This window comes from Chrysochloris asiatica, unplaced genomic scaffold (assembly GCF_000296735.1).
Source record: "Chrysochloris asiatica unplaced genomic scaffold, ChrAsi1.0 scaffold00115, whole genome shotgun sequence".
Taxonomy (NCBI): Eukaryota; Metazoa; Chordata; class Mammalia; order Afrosoricida; family Chrysochloridae; genus Chrysochloris; species Chrysochloris asiatica.
This window is the reverse complement of record NW_006408633.1, coordinates 4,576,188-4,592,754: the sequence shown is the minus strand read 5'-3', so window position 1 is coordinate 4,592,754 and position 16,567 is coordinate 4,576,188. Positions and strand designations below refer to the sequence as shown.

Below are 16,567 nucleotides of genomic sequence, written 5' to 3'. Positions count from 1 at the left end.
ATCAACTATCAACACTCATGGAAGCAGCAGTCAAGAGATTAGACGACGTATTGCATTATGTAAATCTGCTGCACAGGAACATTTGAAAGTATTGAAGAGCAAAGATATCAGCTTGAGGACTAAGGTGCACCCGACCCAAGCCATGGTGTTTTCTATAATCTCATATGCATGTGAAAGTTGGACAGTGAATAAGAAGAATTGATGCTTTTGAGTTCTGGTGTTAGAGGAAAATATTGAAAGCGCCATGGGCTGCCAAAAGAACCAACAGATCTGTGTTGAAAGAAGTGCAGCCAGAGTGCTCCTTGGAGACCAGGATGACCAAACTTTGTTTCTCCTACTTCGGATATATTGTCAGGAGTGGCCAATTGCTGGAGAAGGATATCATGTTTGGTAGGTTGGATGGCCAGAGGAAAAGAGGAAGACCCCCACCCAGCAAGATGGATTGGCCAAGTGGCAGCATCATTGGACTCAAGCATGGCAACAATTGTGATGTTGGACCAGGGCCGGACAGTGTTTCATTCTGTTGTGCATAGGGTTGCTATGTGTCGGTACCAACTCAATGATACCTAATAACAACAACATTACATTTTACATCATCAGTTGCTGTTGGATCAATTTTAAGTCATGGCAACCCTATGCGTTTCAAAGCAGAACTAAACTCCATAAGGTGTTCGTGGTTGTGACCTTTCAAAAGCAAATCTCTAGGCCTTCCTTTTGAGGCACTCTGGGCTTGAACCACCAACCTGTCAGTTTGTACCATCCAGAGATCCCTAAGCTATCCTCAGAGACTTTAAACTCAGTAAATAATCAGAGAGTTGAGTAAATAAAGTCACCTTAATGAGGATAACGTTATTGCTGTTGTACGCGACACCAAGTCTGTTCCAACTCAAAAACCCTGTATCAGGTTTCCGAAGAACAGCTGGTAGATTGGAACCACCAACTTGTTAGCAGTCCAGTGTTTATCCTATTGCTGAGAGTAGCTTTATTTCTCCAGGTTTTTTTGGGGGAATATTTTTTAAATCTTGATATCGTATTGCACATGTCTATATCGAATTGTGTCTGAAGGAGATTTCCTGACTCATAGACATAGATTGCCTAACTAATTTCCTGGTCACGTCCACTTTTCAAAAAAAATTTTTTTTAATTTACCTTTGCATCTGTGAAACAAAGTATGTTCAAGGAGTATTCAGTAATGTGCAAAATATGGGTTTTCCATATCATTTGACATATGACGTTTTCCTTAATTCTTTTCATCTGTTTGTTTTCATCTTTGAAAACAAATACATCACTGAAACTCCACCATCTCTAGTTTAAACCACACCATCATGGTTATGAACATGAACTGAAAGCACCAGGCCACTTAAACGTTTTTAATGTCTTGGTAAAAGATAATGATTACAAAAATGGTATTTTGTATTTAAAAGACAAAAGTTAACTGTGTGTGCAGTTTGAACACACATATGCAAATACATTATTGTTCACAGGATAATTAATTACAGGATAAAAAGAATTATAACATATTTTAAATAGACATTGTCCCTTGTCTCTAATGGGGTAGAAGATTAAAATTGTAGATGAATGCATTTCTTTCAATCTTGTCAGAGTTTCTTTGTCATTTTTGTCAAACCTCATTTGGAGGCTATCAAAAATTGAAATTTGAGTTTCTTCCTTAAATTTGGACCAAATGTCATCCTGATGTTATATCCTCCCCAATTACTGTGTGATTATTAGAAATTGATGAGAATCACTTTTAGTTGTTGAAGGTCTTAAGATAATTGTCAATTTTGGTGTCCTTACCCAGCATGATTAGGGGATAAGGTCGACGTAGAACAGATGCCAGAAAACCTTTCGCTGAGTCTAACCGGGCTCTACTTGAGAGACATTGAAACTAGACTGGAAGCTGATATGGTGTGCCCACGACCTCGGCAGCAAACAGCATTCGAGAGTCCTGGCTGTTGGCACAGGAAGCTGCAGGCCAGGTTCTTGCCCCTTATCTCCGTGGAGTTGCCTCTGCATCCTCTCTGCCCCTAGGGGCGCTCAGAGGGCAACCTTGGCAACCGTCCCCTTGGCAACCTGACTAAGCTCAGGGTGTGTGAGGGGTGGGGCCGTAGTAGAGTGGGGGCGGGGCTGGAGAGAGCCAGGGGCGTGGCTAGGCCTGACCGGAAGCCCTGGAGGCATCAGGCACCCCAGACCACCACGTGGAAAAGTGATCTGCGCCCAGGTTGCCCACTGCAAGGGTGAGCAACGGGACTCGAATGGAAGACCCAGATTTGTCAGTTTCCTTCACGCTGGGCGATGTGACCAATGGGAATGATACCACAGAAATACCTGCGGGGTCCGAGGTCCTCCAGGAGCCCCCTGTACTCAGGTTCCTAGACGTGGTCAGCGAGTCGAAGGATGCCAAATGGGCCGAGAAGTCCGAGGGGCCCTGGGAGCCTGAGACGCCCGGGGCGTTTGAGGAGTCCCGGGAATATGAGGAATCTGAGGAAGAACAAGGCGAAGGTGACGAATCTGAAGCATTGGAGGAGCCCAGTGAGTCCGACCAGGTCCTCAAGCCCCCGGAGCCTCAGGAGGCCCAAGAGCTAGGTGAAGCCGAGTTGCTTCCCCTCGCAGTGACTGTCTCCCCCTCCCTGGTGGTCACGTCTCAGTCACCGGCTTTGCCATCTTACACGTGTGGTAGGTGTTGGGGCCCCTCCCAGGCACTGAGCATCACCCCATCTAGAACTGGGGAGCCTATTGGCGAAAGGTTCTTTTTGTTTTAAAGAAAGAATTCCTGAATCATTTACCTGCTACTTTGCTGTCACCTCCCTTTGGACCTAAGAGACTGTGATAGGAATTTGAGATTCTGGTCCTGAGAGAAAACAATCTTCCTGTGTCCACTCTCCGGCTGATGATCTCCCCCCCCCACCCCCAGCAGTTCTTGATGACCCCTTGTCACCACTTTTTGAAGTTGTACTTAATTCTTCTCTGCCGTTGGTCATTGCATCCCTTTGTGTGGCCACTTTGAACACTACCTCCTTCATACCACTTAGGCTTTTGTGTTATGTCATAATTTTTCTCCTCCAGGACATGGAGGGCACATAGTCAACAATTCATTATATTACCACACTGCTAAAGTTGTAGAAAGGAGCTCTGGTAGCACAGAGACTACGAATCGGGCTGCGAACCTTAAGGTCAGCAGTTCGAAACTGCTAGCTGTTCCACGGGAGAAAGATGAGGCTTTCTGCTCCCATAAAGATTTACAGCCTTGGAAACCCTGTACAGGGTCTCTATGAGTTGATTCCGACTCCACGGCACATAATCACCACTACCAATGGTCACTTTTTTTTTTTTTTTAATGTTTTATTGTGAATTATGTGTTAGTTTACATGGGAGAACATTAGCTTTACATTCATCCTATCATCTATCATTTCATTGCTATGGTTACAATCTCCTTCATGCATCATCAACCAACCAAAGGGTATACCCTGCAAGCCTGCCCAGCCCCTCTCCCTCTCTGGGTCTAAAGTCCCCAGCCACTCCATCTCTCCATGTCATCATCTCTGCCTCCATCTCAGGCGTCACTGCTTCTCTGGGTAGGGTCCTGCTCACCACTCTTCTCCCATGGACCTCCGCTCTTAGACTGCAAAGTTAATCACTCCCCTCCTTTTGCTACAAAACGTCTACCTTTACATTTCCAACCCTCACAATCAGTCCTGATAATAATTATTTACTACTGTATCACAAGAGACCTATCCGCATCTCCTTTCATCAGCCCCGCCTAGACATATTAGATACTACTCAGTGGAGATTCTACCTTCCTCCATGCCCTCTGGATCTAGGTTCCCTTTTGAAAACTTGTAAGCCAGTCACTTCTTGCCTTTGTAGCCTCCCATTTTGGGTAGCCAATGTCCAAGTTGCCCATCCCTGTCTATTCTGTGTACGGAGGGGATGGGAATGATCCTCACTGTAGAGATTTGTTCACTCTTTTGAGCTACTGCATCCATAGGTGTAGGTCAAATTCATCAAATTGCATCAGATTACTCTTTCTCTTCTTTCTTCTTCTAGTTGAGCTCTGTTCATCTAGTCATTGAAGCCAGGTCAAGTGGGAATTATCTACAAGTGTGAGTGTTCTTATGCATATTCCCTCTCTTCTTATCAGCTGGACGCTTCACTCTCGACTCTAGTCCTCTGTGGCTCTGGGCCCAAGAGTTCCCAGGTCTTGCCACACTGCTGACCTACCAGTTCTCCACTCGGGTTCACATAAGTCTATTGAACGTTGTAGGGCTTAGCTCGCAGCTTCATTGCTGTTTTTCCCTCACTTCCCCTTATCGGTGACAAACATGATCACCAATCAGAGCATGTATTCTCATTGAATCTTAGTCTTAGAAAGGGGTTTGTCCTGAGGGGACCCGTTGAATGGTCACTTTTTATCTCATGTTTCCTATGATTTCCCCCTTATTCTGCCTTGGTTCTATGGGCTCTCATTTCAGTTGCTCATTTATAACATCCTACATCATTCCATTGGCTCTTGGGCTGTCACTATATTTCTTCTGGCTGAACTTCAACCTTGGGTAAACTCAACCATCTATCTACTCTCTGCCTGTACCTGAGCAGCTGACTATTGCTGTACAAAACCACACAGTCATATTAACTGGTTTTATTTCAATTTCATGACCATAAATTTCAGTTAATCACTCAAAACTGTCTAGAAAGCCCACTTTATTCCCCTAATAAATTAGTTTTCTCAATCTCCGAGATGATGACTAAACGCCTTTTCTACTCTCCTCTAGTCTCCACACCTTCCACCCCATCCAGCTGAAAACTTTATATAATTGAAACAACAATCAGTCATGAACACTCTTATTTTTGTATCAGTCTATTCCCTTGTAGTCCTGGTATGGCACTACAGGATAAACATTGGACTCCTAACTGCAAGGTTGGCAGTTCAAACCATCTAGCTACTCATTGGAAACTCTATATGCATCAGGACCTACTAGATGGCACTTAACAATAATCTGTTGCCTTACCCATATCTATACCCATGGATTCTGCCTTTTCTCATATTTCAGGGGAGAATTATGCCTCTTTCTATGAAAAGTAAAATCCTTTATTTGTTCTTTGGATCTCACTCATCTCCTGAAGAACTTTGTTCTTAGAGCACCAGTTTTCCCCTTTTTAATGAATCACTGTCATGAGCTCTAGAATCTTCCATCTGGTACTAACCCTTGACCCCATAAATGTCATACTTCTCCTCCTGTCAGTCATCACCATTTTCTGATTCTCCTTCACTAGAGGACTTACCAAAAGATTTATCTATGCTTACTGACTCCATCTCACTTCTTGTTCTCCCAACCCACCCCCATCCCCATTAGGCTTTCTTTCCACCTTACTTCACTGGATTACTGCTTTTGTTTCTGCGTCCATCTCTGTCATCATGCATGGAGAGTTTAGAATCTTCAATGATCCACAGCTGGCTTTCTCAGTTCTTTGACCTCCTCACTTAAAATGATCTTGTCCTCCATTTCATTTTAGGCATTCACTACAGGAGCTCTGGTAGCCTAGTGATTATGAGTTAGACTGCTAATCTCAAGGTCAGCAGGTTGAAACTATCAGCAATTCTATAGGAGAATGATGAGGTTTTCTGCTCCAGTAAAGATTTACAGCCTTGGAAATCCTATACAGGGTCACTATGAGTCGGAACTGACTCCATGGCACATAACCACCACCACTACCCTTGTTGAGTGCCATCAAGTCAGTTCCGACTCATAGCGAGCCTATGTAGAGTTCTGAGGAACAACTGGTAGGTGTGACCCACTGACCTTGTAGTTGGTAGTTCAGTGCTTATCCTACGGTACCACACTAGGACTCTAGTCCTTGATAAAGTCAGTTGTACCATTTCCAAGTCCCTTTTTCAAGTATTCTAATTTCTAATCTATCTTTCCAGCTCATCCCTTTTTCACTTCTTTAACCTCAAGGGACCGCCAATCCTACTACCTTTTCATTGCATATATTACAAAAGATCCGACTATCTTTTCATTACATATCTCTATCACTGTCTTACGTCCTTTGGTTCTTCATTCATCTTCTTGCTGTGGACCACTGATGGAATTACTTCCTTGCAAGTATCCTTAACTCACGTGCTTCTTTCTCTGTAATCCATGTCTAGTTAAATATAACTCTTACCTCACTTGAAAAACAGATGACAAGAGAAAAACAAACAACTATGCTGACTCATATTTTTTCCTCACTGAATCTACCAAAATTCCCATATCTGTGCTCATATATGATCTATCTTTTCTCCAGTTAATAATAGATGATATAATTTCTTCAGGCTTTCTGAACCTAAAATTAGCCCCTCTCCCCATTATTACATTGCTTCTTGCTCCTTTGTCAGTCCCATTAGGATAACTTTTTCTTAAACAAACCCTCTCTCAACCTCACACAATCCTCCAGGCGCTGCTCCTATTTCTCTGCTATTCTTTATAGAAGGATTTCTATAGTTGTAAGTCATGTTCACTTTTGTCTTTCTTCTAATTCTCTTGAGAACTCAAGTTGAGCTTTCATCCCTACCACATAGCTGAAGTTACTCTGAGGTCACAATGACTTCTGCCTTGCCATATTTGAACAATGGCTATTTTTTTGTCTTCCTCTTACTCATTTGACATTTTAATGTCTTCTTTTACCTTAATTTTGTCTTACCACTTTGATTGTTCTTCACTCCATTTTCCTTGCTGGATCCTATTGTGTCCTGATCAGAATGGTTAGTCAGGCACCATCTAATTCTGGTCTCAATGATAGATGAAGCCATGATCTATGCAAACTATTGTTCTGCAGACTATTTCCTTCTTAGTCTTTGATTTTCTTCTCTCTCTTTTGTTGTGGATGAGTTGCTGTTGTTGTTAAGTGCCGTCAAGTTAATTCCAACCCATAGCGACCCTGTATAGGGTTTCTAAGGAGCAGCTGGTGAGCTTGAACCACTGATCTTGCAGTTCAAGCAACTTTGTAGTCTGACGCATTAGCCCACTGCGCCACGCCAGGATGAGTAGAGACTAACATATGTACCTTAGATGGCCACTCTTAAACTTGGAGTCTAGAACCACAATGGAATGTAGAATGTATACTTTATGAACTGCATTATTCCAATGAACTGAGTTTTCCCACAAGATACAGTTCTAAGGCTTCAAGTCCACAAAACGAATTTTGCAAGGTATTTGGTTATATCTAAATATTTGTAACTGTGTTTCCTATGTGATTACATATATGAATATACATGCATGCACACACACATACCTGTATGTACAAATGCCTATACATATATCTATGTACACATATGTACCCACATATTCAGACCCACACCCATATATTTCTATATATGTATTTGTGTAACTGCACACATATTTCTTAGTTGTCACAAAATTGTATTTGTCATACATTTTACCAAATGTTCTTTTCTCTTGTGTACTTCTTAGTGACATCATTTACCTTGGTCATGCTGTATGCACTTCTGCACTCACTTTTCCATCACCAAAAATAACAAGTGTCTGCTATCGCGAGATGCTTACCTTTTTTTCCCCTCTCCATCCCTGGAAGCCACCAATGAGCCCGGTCTCTGTACTTACACTGTAATTTTACACAAATAGCATGTGCATTATAGGCTTTTTGTCTACTGTGCTCTCTGTAAGGTATTCTCATAAGCATGCTATGCTATTTTTTATACTTATTGTAAAAAAATATTAGCATAGCATGCTTACAAAAATACCTTGGGGAAGGGTGTGGTTTGCAAATAACATTACATAAGAATATGGTGTCTATTCTTGTCTTCTTATGAGAGTGTGATAATACACTATTTTTGCCCTCTTGTGATTGACTTATTTCACTTAACAAAATGTCTTCCAGATTCATCTGTGTTATGGTTTGAGGTATCATCTGTAGGCTTTATGGCTGTATAGTATTCCTTTTTATGCAAGTTCCACATTTTGTTTATCCATTCTTCTGTTGGTGGGAATTTAGATCGTTCCCATTTTTTTGCAATTGTGAATAATGGTGCCATGAACAAAGGTGTGCAGATTTCTGTCTGTGGTTCTTTTACTAGATTATCTAAGGTAATATACCTAGGAATGAGATTGCTGAGGAAATACCATTTGCCATAGTGTTTGTACCGTTTTATAATCCCACCAGATAAGGGTCTAAATATTACTACATCCTTGTATTTGCTTTTGTTATTTAAATTTTAACCAATGTCATTTTTGCAGGGGTGAGATGGCATTTTATTGTAGTTTTGTTTTGTATCTCATTAGTGGCTAATGATCATGAGATCTCTTAATTTGCTAAGTAACTACTTGAATATCCTCTTTGGTGATGCATCTGTTCATGACCTCTGCCCATTTTTAAATTGGATTGTTTTTACAGTTGAGTTGCTGGAGTTTTCAATATATATGTTGCTTAATGTCCTCGATATGTCCTTTGAAATAAGACATTATGTGATTTGGATATCATACAAACGTCATTATAGATCGTATATAACGGGGCTTCGAAAAGTTCATGGAAAAACAAAATGAAAAGAGAATGGAATTTTCCCAGGAACTTTTTGAAACCCCCTTGTATAAAAATGTTTGTATCTGATACATGTATATCAAAGTAACCCCTGCACAGCTGCTCTGACTTTCCGTTAGCACCTGGAGTCTAGTGGTTCACAAACTTTTTACTAAATTGGCTGCCTCTGGGGAGCTGCTTAGAGAAGACCTGCGGGGTGGCTGAACAGGCATGCGCCAACAGCAGCCCTTGGAGTAAAGGCTGTAGCAAAACCTCAGCTGCCATGGCTGGAGTTCCACAAACTCTAACTAAGCCTACCTGCCTCTTGGTGCCCTTACAAACAAGCTCCTGCTTTCCGCCCCATGGACATTTATATAGCCAGGTGGACATTGACTGAGGGGTATTATATGGCACATACCTGTATTTTTTTAAAGATAAGAAAGACCTTGGTTGGATGTGTCTTCCTTAAGATTCCATACCCCTCTCATCTGTAAGTTGTTTCTCACCTTTTAATAAAGTCTTTTGGATGAGCACAGGTAGTCTTTAGGCGTCTCAGTTATCTAATCTGTCTTCCATGGCTTGTGTATTTGTAGGTGTGTTTGATACTTAAAAAAAAATCGAATCCTGTCATTTTGTCCGCGTTTTATCTTCCAGGAACTTTATGGTTTTAGCTTTATGTCAGCTACATTTTAATTTGATTTTTAACTCATTATGAGTGATAACAAGCATTTAAAAATATTTATTGTGATGAAAATACATATAGTCAAACATATACCAACTCAACAATTTCTACATGTTTAATTCAGTAACATTGAGTACATTCTTCAAAATGTAAAACTAGTCTTGCTTTTATCCTTTTCCAAATTATTCTAACACTATTAACATAAACTTAATTCTCCCCTAAGCATAAACTCTCCTTTCTCTTCTTTCTCCCACCCTGGTAATAATTTTTGGTTTCTATATATTTATTTCTTATAAGTGAGATAATATAATATTTATCCTTTTAATATGCATCTTTTTTGATGTATCTTTTCATGTCATTTATTTTGTCTTGATAGCTTTTTCCTTATTTATAGGAAGATATATTACAAATATTTTTTAATCTGTCTTTGCTGTGGTTGTTTTTGTCTTGCCATGAAATTATTATATACTCAATAATGCATCAATAATTTAAAAAATAGTTTTGGTATTGAATCATAGTTGTTTGTTGTTATGTACCATTAGTTAGTTCTGACTCATAGAGATCCACATAGTGTTTCTGAGGAGCAACTGGTAGGTTTGAACCACCAACCTTTTGGTTAGCAGTCCAGTGCTTATCCTACAGTGACACACCACTTCAAAGTTTCACTCATGTACTTCTCTTTTTAAAACATTTAATAATACATTTTAAAACATTTAATCTTTGACTCATTTGGTATTTGTCTTAGTTATCTAGTGTTGCTATTAACAGAAATACCCCAAATAGAAATTTGTTTTCTCAGTTTGGGAGGCTAGAAGTCCAAATTCAGAGTGCCCACTTTAATGGAAGGCTTTCTCTCTGCTGGCTCTGAGGAAAGGTCCTTGTCTCCTTTTAACAGCTAATGAACCAGCATTTCTAGGAGATTTCCATGGTCCTTGGCACCCTTCTTCCCCTGGGTCTAGGAGGTTCCCAGTGCAGGGACGCCAGGTCCAAAGGATGCACTCAGCTACTGGCTGTAAGTTCTTGGTGGTTCCTTTTAGCTCTGTTCACGTGCTTGTTTAATGTCTTTAATATCTTAAAAGAAATTGACTCAATAGTTGTTGTTGTTAAGTTGCTTCTGACTGATAGTCCATATAGGGTTTCCAAAGAGTGATACCACCACCTTGTGGTACAAACTGCCTTTGCAGTCCAATGCATTAAGCAACAGTGTCAAACCAGTACTCGATGGTACTAATGGAAAAAGTCCAATGTGCACTGAAGGCATTTGCAAAGAACAAGTTTTCAACAATTGATGTAATACAAATTGAAATCTTTCAATAAACAGATGCAGCACTGGAGGCACTCACTCATCTATGCCAAGAAATTTGGAAGACAGCGACCTGGCCCACTGATTGGAAGAGATCAATAATTTTGCCCATTCCAAAGAGAGATGACCCATTGGAATGTGGAAATAATCAGACAGTATCTTTAAAGAATATTAAAAGTACCATGGGATGCCCATAGAACCATCAGATCTGTGTTGGAAGAAGTGTAGCCAGAGTGCTCCTTGGAGGCCAGGATGGCCAAACTTCGTCTCTCATACTTTGGACATATTGTCAGATGACACCAGTCGCTGGAGAAGGATATCATGTTTGGTAAGGTGAAGGGTCAGAGAAAAAGAGGAAGACCCCAAGCAAGATGGATTGGCATAGTGGCAGCATCAATGGGCTCAAGCATGGCAACGATAGTGAGGTTGGCCCAGGACTGGGCAGTGTTTAGTTCTAGTGTGCATAAGGTCACTATGAGTCGGCACCGACTCAATGGCACCTAACAACAACAACAACAACATCTTTTGTATCACATGCAAAAAAAATTTTGCTAAAGATAGTTCAAACACAGCTGCAACAGTACATTGACAGGAAATTGCCAGAGGTTCAAGCTAGATTCAGACAAGGAGATGGAACAACGGGTATCATTGCTGATGTCAGATGAATTTTGGCTGAAATCAGAGAATAGCAGAAAGATGTTTACCTGTGCTTTATTGACTATGCAAAGACTTTTGACTGTGTTGATAATGACAAACTATGGACAACATTGTGGAGAATGAGTATTCCAGAGCACTTAATTGTGATCATGAAATACCTGTACATAGACAATGAGGCAGTTGTTCGAATGGAAAAAAGGGACATTGAATGGTTTAAAATCAGGAAAGGTGTGGTATTCTTTCACTATATTGATTCAATCTGAAAGCTGAGCAAATAATCAGAATCTGGATTATATGAAGAAGAATGTAGCATCAGGTTTTGAGGAAGACTCATTAAAAAACCTGTGATATGCAGATTATACAACCTTGCTTGCTGAAAGCAAAGAGGATTTAAAATACCTCTGAAGATCAAAGACCACAGCCTTCAATATGGTTGCACTTCAATGTAAAGAAAAACAAAAAAACAAAACCTCACCACTGGACCCATAAATAACATATGATAAATGGAGAAAAGATTGAAGTTGTCAAAGACTTACTTTTGCTTGGATCCTACATTGACTCTCAAGGAAGCAGCAGTCAAGAAATAAAAAGACATATTGCATTAGGCATACATAAGACCTCTTTAAAATGTTCAAGAGCAAAGATGTCAGTTTGAGGACTAAGGAGGCCTGACCCAAGCCATGATGTTTACAATAGAAAGTTGGACAATAAATATGGAAGACCGTAGAAGAATTGATGCATTTGAGTTACGGTGTTGGAGACAAATAAAAGTTCCATGGACTGATAGAACAAATAAATATGTATTGGAGAAAGTACAGCTCGAATGCTCTTTAGAAAAGCTAGAATGACTGTCTTTGTCCCTCATACTTTGGACATATTATTAGAAGGGACAGTCCCTGGAAAGGATATCATGCTTTGTAAAGTGGAGTGACATTGAAAAAGATGAAAAGCCCCAAGGTAACGGATTTGCACCATGGCAGCCTCAATGGACTCACGCATAACAATGTTTGTGAGGTTGTTACAGGAACGAGTAGTGTTTCATTCTGTTGCACTATCAGCCTCTATCAGTTGGAACTGACTTGATGGTACCTATAACAACAACAACAACAACAACAACAACAACAATAACAAACCTGAATTAGGAGCCCTGGTAGTTTAGTGGATTGCATGTTGGGTCACCAACTGGAGTCATCAGTTTGAGACCACTGGCTGCTCAGCTGGAGAAAGATAAAGCTTTCTGCTCTTGTAAAAATATACAGTTTCGCTATGAGTCATAACGGACTGGACAGTACACAACTTCCCCCCCCCAGCCCGATTTATAACTTTAAAGATTTAACATTTGACCTCTTTGCAAATGTTCAAGGTGGACCTTCTTCTCTCCATACCTCTTGTCTTTGAGAGGTCTTAGCATAATTTGCCCCCATTTAATGACATTTGAGGGATTAGGAGAATTAGTTTGCATAATTAACAATTTTTGAAATCTGAATAGAAACTTAAAGAAAAAAATCACATAATAGTTTCTTTTGTTATTGTTGTTATTTGCAGTGGAGTTGGTTCCAATTCATAGTGACCCTGTGTAAAGTTTCCAAAGAACGGCTGGTGGGTTTGAACCAGAATTCTTATAATGAGGCCTTATATAATTGTTTTATTTTTACTAATGTAACATTCTTTCATAATGAATCTGGCCAAGTTTAAAAACAAAAACAAAACAAAAATAAGCTGTGAAAAAGAAAAGAAAAAAAAAAAATTGACTCAAGATATAGCCTAATCCTGTATATTCTATCCTGTGACATAAACATGTTGTTGTTAAATGTCAGCTATTCAGTTCTAACTCATAGTGACCCTGCATAGGGTTTAAAGGAATGACTGGTGGGTTTGAACTCCTCATCTTGTGGTCCAATGCTTATCCTACAGTATCAAATTAGGCCTCATTAACAGAACTGCATCTGAATCCTACCTCATTAATGTCATGTGGTTGTTGTTAAGTGCCCTAGAGTAGGTTCTGACTCAGAGACGACTCAGCGACCCTGTATAGGGTTTCTGAGGAGCGGCTGGCAAGTTTGAACCACTGACCTTATGGTTAGCAGTCTAGTGCTTGCCCTACAGTAGCACATCAGGAGTCCAATTAACATCATGCTAAGTGGAGTCCGTTCCAACTCATAGTGATCCGGTAAAGGGTTTCTGAGAAGCGGCTGGTGAGCTTGAACTGGCCGTCTTGCGGTTCACACTGACCTTGTGGCACATTGCTTATCCTACAAGTGCCACATCACAGTGGTTAGGGTTTACAGCATCAAGTTAATTACATGGCATCCTGGGGTTGCATTATAGGATATAGCACTGGATTGAAAGATTGTTTTGAACTGCAAGGTTGGTTTGAACTATAAGGTTGGCAGTTCAAACTCACCAGTCACTTCTTGGAAACTCTACACAGGTTTGCTCTAAGTCAGAACTTGAAAACAACAACAAAGTTAATTGCATCAATAGCTGCTCACCAAGGTGGGATGTAGAGCATTGTCTGTGTGAACGCTTAGGCCGACTGACCTAAGTGTCCCCTTTTGAATCACATTTTCTTCCAGTAGATGGCAGTCTTCCCTATTAGATGACTGGCACAAACCAGGTCAGTCCATTTGGTAGCTGGAGAAGATAACGGAGCTACATGGTTTGTGTACTATAGAATAAAATATAAACATTTAAAGGGACTAAAAATGTGTAGTGGTTACGAATCGGGCTGCTATCCTCAAGGTTGGCAGTTTGAAACTACTAGCTGTAGTTTTTTTTCCTTTTTTTAAAGTTTTTATTGTGAATTGAGTGGTAGTTTACATGGGGGAACATTAGTTCGTTTCATTGCAATGATTACAGTCCCCTGAGTGCTTCATCATTCAACGGTATTTTCTTCTGTTCCCTGTTTTTTATTGCATGTGCACCAAAATACACAAGGGCACACCCTGCAAGCCTTAACCCACCCCCCCAACCCCTCAGCTACCAGCACACATCCCCTCTCCCTCCATTAGTCTAGAGTCCTCAGCTGCTCCGTCTCTTCTTGTCATCATCTCTGCTTCCATCTCTGGCATCACCACTTCTCTGGGTTGGGTCCCACACTCCGTTCCTGCTCTTCTCCCTGGATGGTTCCAGGGTCCTCCATGCTGGGACTGTAAGATCCACCATTCATCTCTTTTTGCTACAAAACTTCTACCTTTATAGTTGCGACAATCGCAATTAGTTATAATAACAATTACTCACTATTGAATCATGAGAGTCTTGTCCCCATCTCCTTTTTCCAGACCTGTTTAGACAGGATGAAAACCACTCAATGGGGATTCTACCTCACCCCGCCCCCCCCCACCCCCACACACACACTCTGAATCTAAACTCCCTTTTGAAAACTTGTAAGCCAGTCACTTCGTGCCTTTACATCCTTACCATTTTAGGTAGCCAATGTCTAAGTTGCCTATCCCTGTGTCCAGAGGGGATGGGAATGATCCTTGTTGTAAAGATTCTTTGCCTCTTGGTTGGTATTTTAAGCTACAACATCCATAAGTGTAGGTCAAGTTCATCAGATTGTAGTGATTTACATTTCCCCCCGCTTTTCCTTCCTCTATTCAGGTTCCGAACATTCAGCCATTGAAGCTAGGTCCAATGGGCACTATCTGCACGTTTGGGCACCCTTGTGAATATCCCCTCACATTATATCAATTGAACGCTTCACTCTCGGCTCTAGCCCTCCATGGCCATGTCCTTGTCCATGGGCTCAGGAGTGCCTAGGTCTCATGGTACTTCAGGCCAACCAGCTCTCACCGTACTCCAGGCCTATGGGGGTCTATGTAATTTGGTTGGACTCAGCCCACCTCTTCATTGCTGCTTTCCCCCCACTTCCTCTCACCAAAAGAGCAACGTGGTCACCAGCAAGCTTACATGCTTGCTCATGTATTCCCTCTGAGTTTTAGTCTTGGGGGAGGGGGTTTGACCTGAAGGAACTTGATTGCTTGCCTTAATGGCTTCCTAGCAAACAATTTGCTTGGTCTTTTAGTAGCCAATCAGACTGCCATTTTTGTTTTGGGTTTTCCCTGCTGGTCTTTCTTTCAAGAAGTCTCTTCTGTTCCTGTAGCTGCTCCAGGCTGTCTCTAACCACTCTTGTTGTGTCTCTTTTGCTCAATTCCTCTTCCAGGGCTTTGCATTTGCTCCTTCCTCTATCTGAAATGTTCTGCCTTTCTCATTTCCCCTTCTCTTCTAGATCATTGCTTTTCTAGGAGTCCCTGTGTGGCACAAATGGTTAGCATTTAAAACCCACCCATCATCGATAGGTACCTCAGGAAACAGGTGGTGACCTGCCTTTAAAAGGTCACTGCTCTGAAAGCCCTATGGAGGATATTCTACTCTGACACACATAGGGTTGCCATGAGTCAGAACTGATTCAACTGGCAACTAACAACTTGTGCTTTTACAGTTCAATTGTAATTTCCTCTGAAAGTCTTTTCCCTGAATATTTCACTTTCTGCCTTACCAGCCACATCACCCAATTTGTTTTCTTCTTAGCACTTACCACTCACTGTCTGAAATTATTTACTTCCCTATTGTCTAACTTTCAACCTAAAAGATAAACTCCATAAGGGCAGGATTTTTGTTGTGGAAGTTGGTCCCGGCAGAATGTTGTTAAGTGCCATCAAGTTGGTTCCAACTCACAGCGACGCTGTGTAGGGTTTTTGAGAAGCAGCTGGTGAGCTTGAACCCCCGACCTTGTGGTTCAAGAGGACTTTGCTGTCTAGCACATTAATCCTCAGCACCATACCAGGACTCCTCTAAGTCAGTAAGAAACAGGAAAATTATCTAACATTTGCATATGAGTTCTTTTGTGTATGCCTTGTAAAATTTCAAGTCCCATCTTATTTGATCCTCTTAATAAAATCCTCACCACTGGACCAATAAACAACATTCTTATTAACAGAGAAAAGATTGAAGTTGTCAAGGACTTCATGTTTCTTAGATCAACTATCAACACACATGGACGCAGCAGTCAAGAAGTCAAACGACATATTGCATTAGGCAAACGTGTTGCACAAGACCTTTTTAAAGTGTTGAAGAGCAGAGATGTCAGCTTGAGGACTAAGGTATGCCTGACCCAAGCCATGGTGTTTTCAATAACCTCATATGCATGCGAAAGCTGATCAGTAAATAAGGAAGACCGTAGAAGAATTGATGCTTTTGAGTTGTGGTGTTGGAGGAGAATATTGAAAGTGCAATGGGCTGCGCATAGAACCAACAGATCTGAATTGTAAGAAGTGCTTACAATTACAGCCAGAGTGCTCCTTGGAGGCCAGGATGGCCAAACTTCGTCTCTCATACTTTGGACATATTGTCAGGAGGGACCAGTCTCTGGAGAAAGCTATCATGTTTGGTAAGGTGGAGGGTCAGAG

At 41.1% G+C, this 16,567-nt stretch overlaps 1 protein-coding gene across 1 annotated transcript in view; it reads left to right on the top strand.

The window, feature by feature from the left end:
* Nucleotides 1-2,255: 2,255 nt before the first annotated feature.
* THEGL (theg spermatid protein-like) overlaps nucleotides 2,256-16,567 on the top strand; it is a 105,673-nt gene continuing 91,361 nt past the window's right edge. Inside the window, exon 1 of the mRNA XM_006868072.1 lies at nucleotides 2,256-2,676. Coding sequence (XP_006868134.1) covers nucleotides 2,256-2,676 — 421 coding nt within the window. The remainder of the gene's footprint in view (nucleotides 2,677-16,567) is intronic.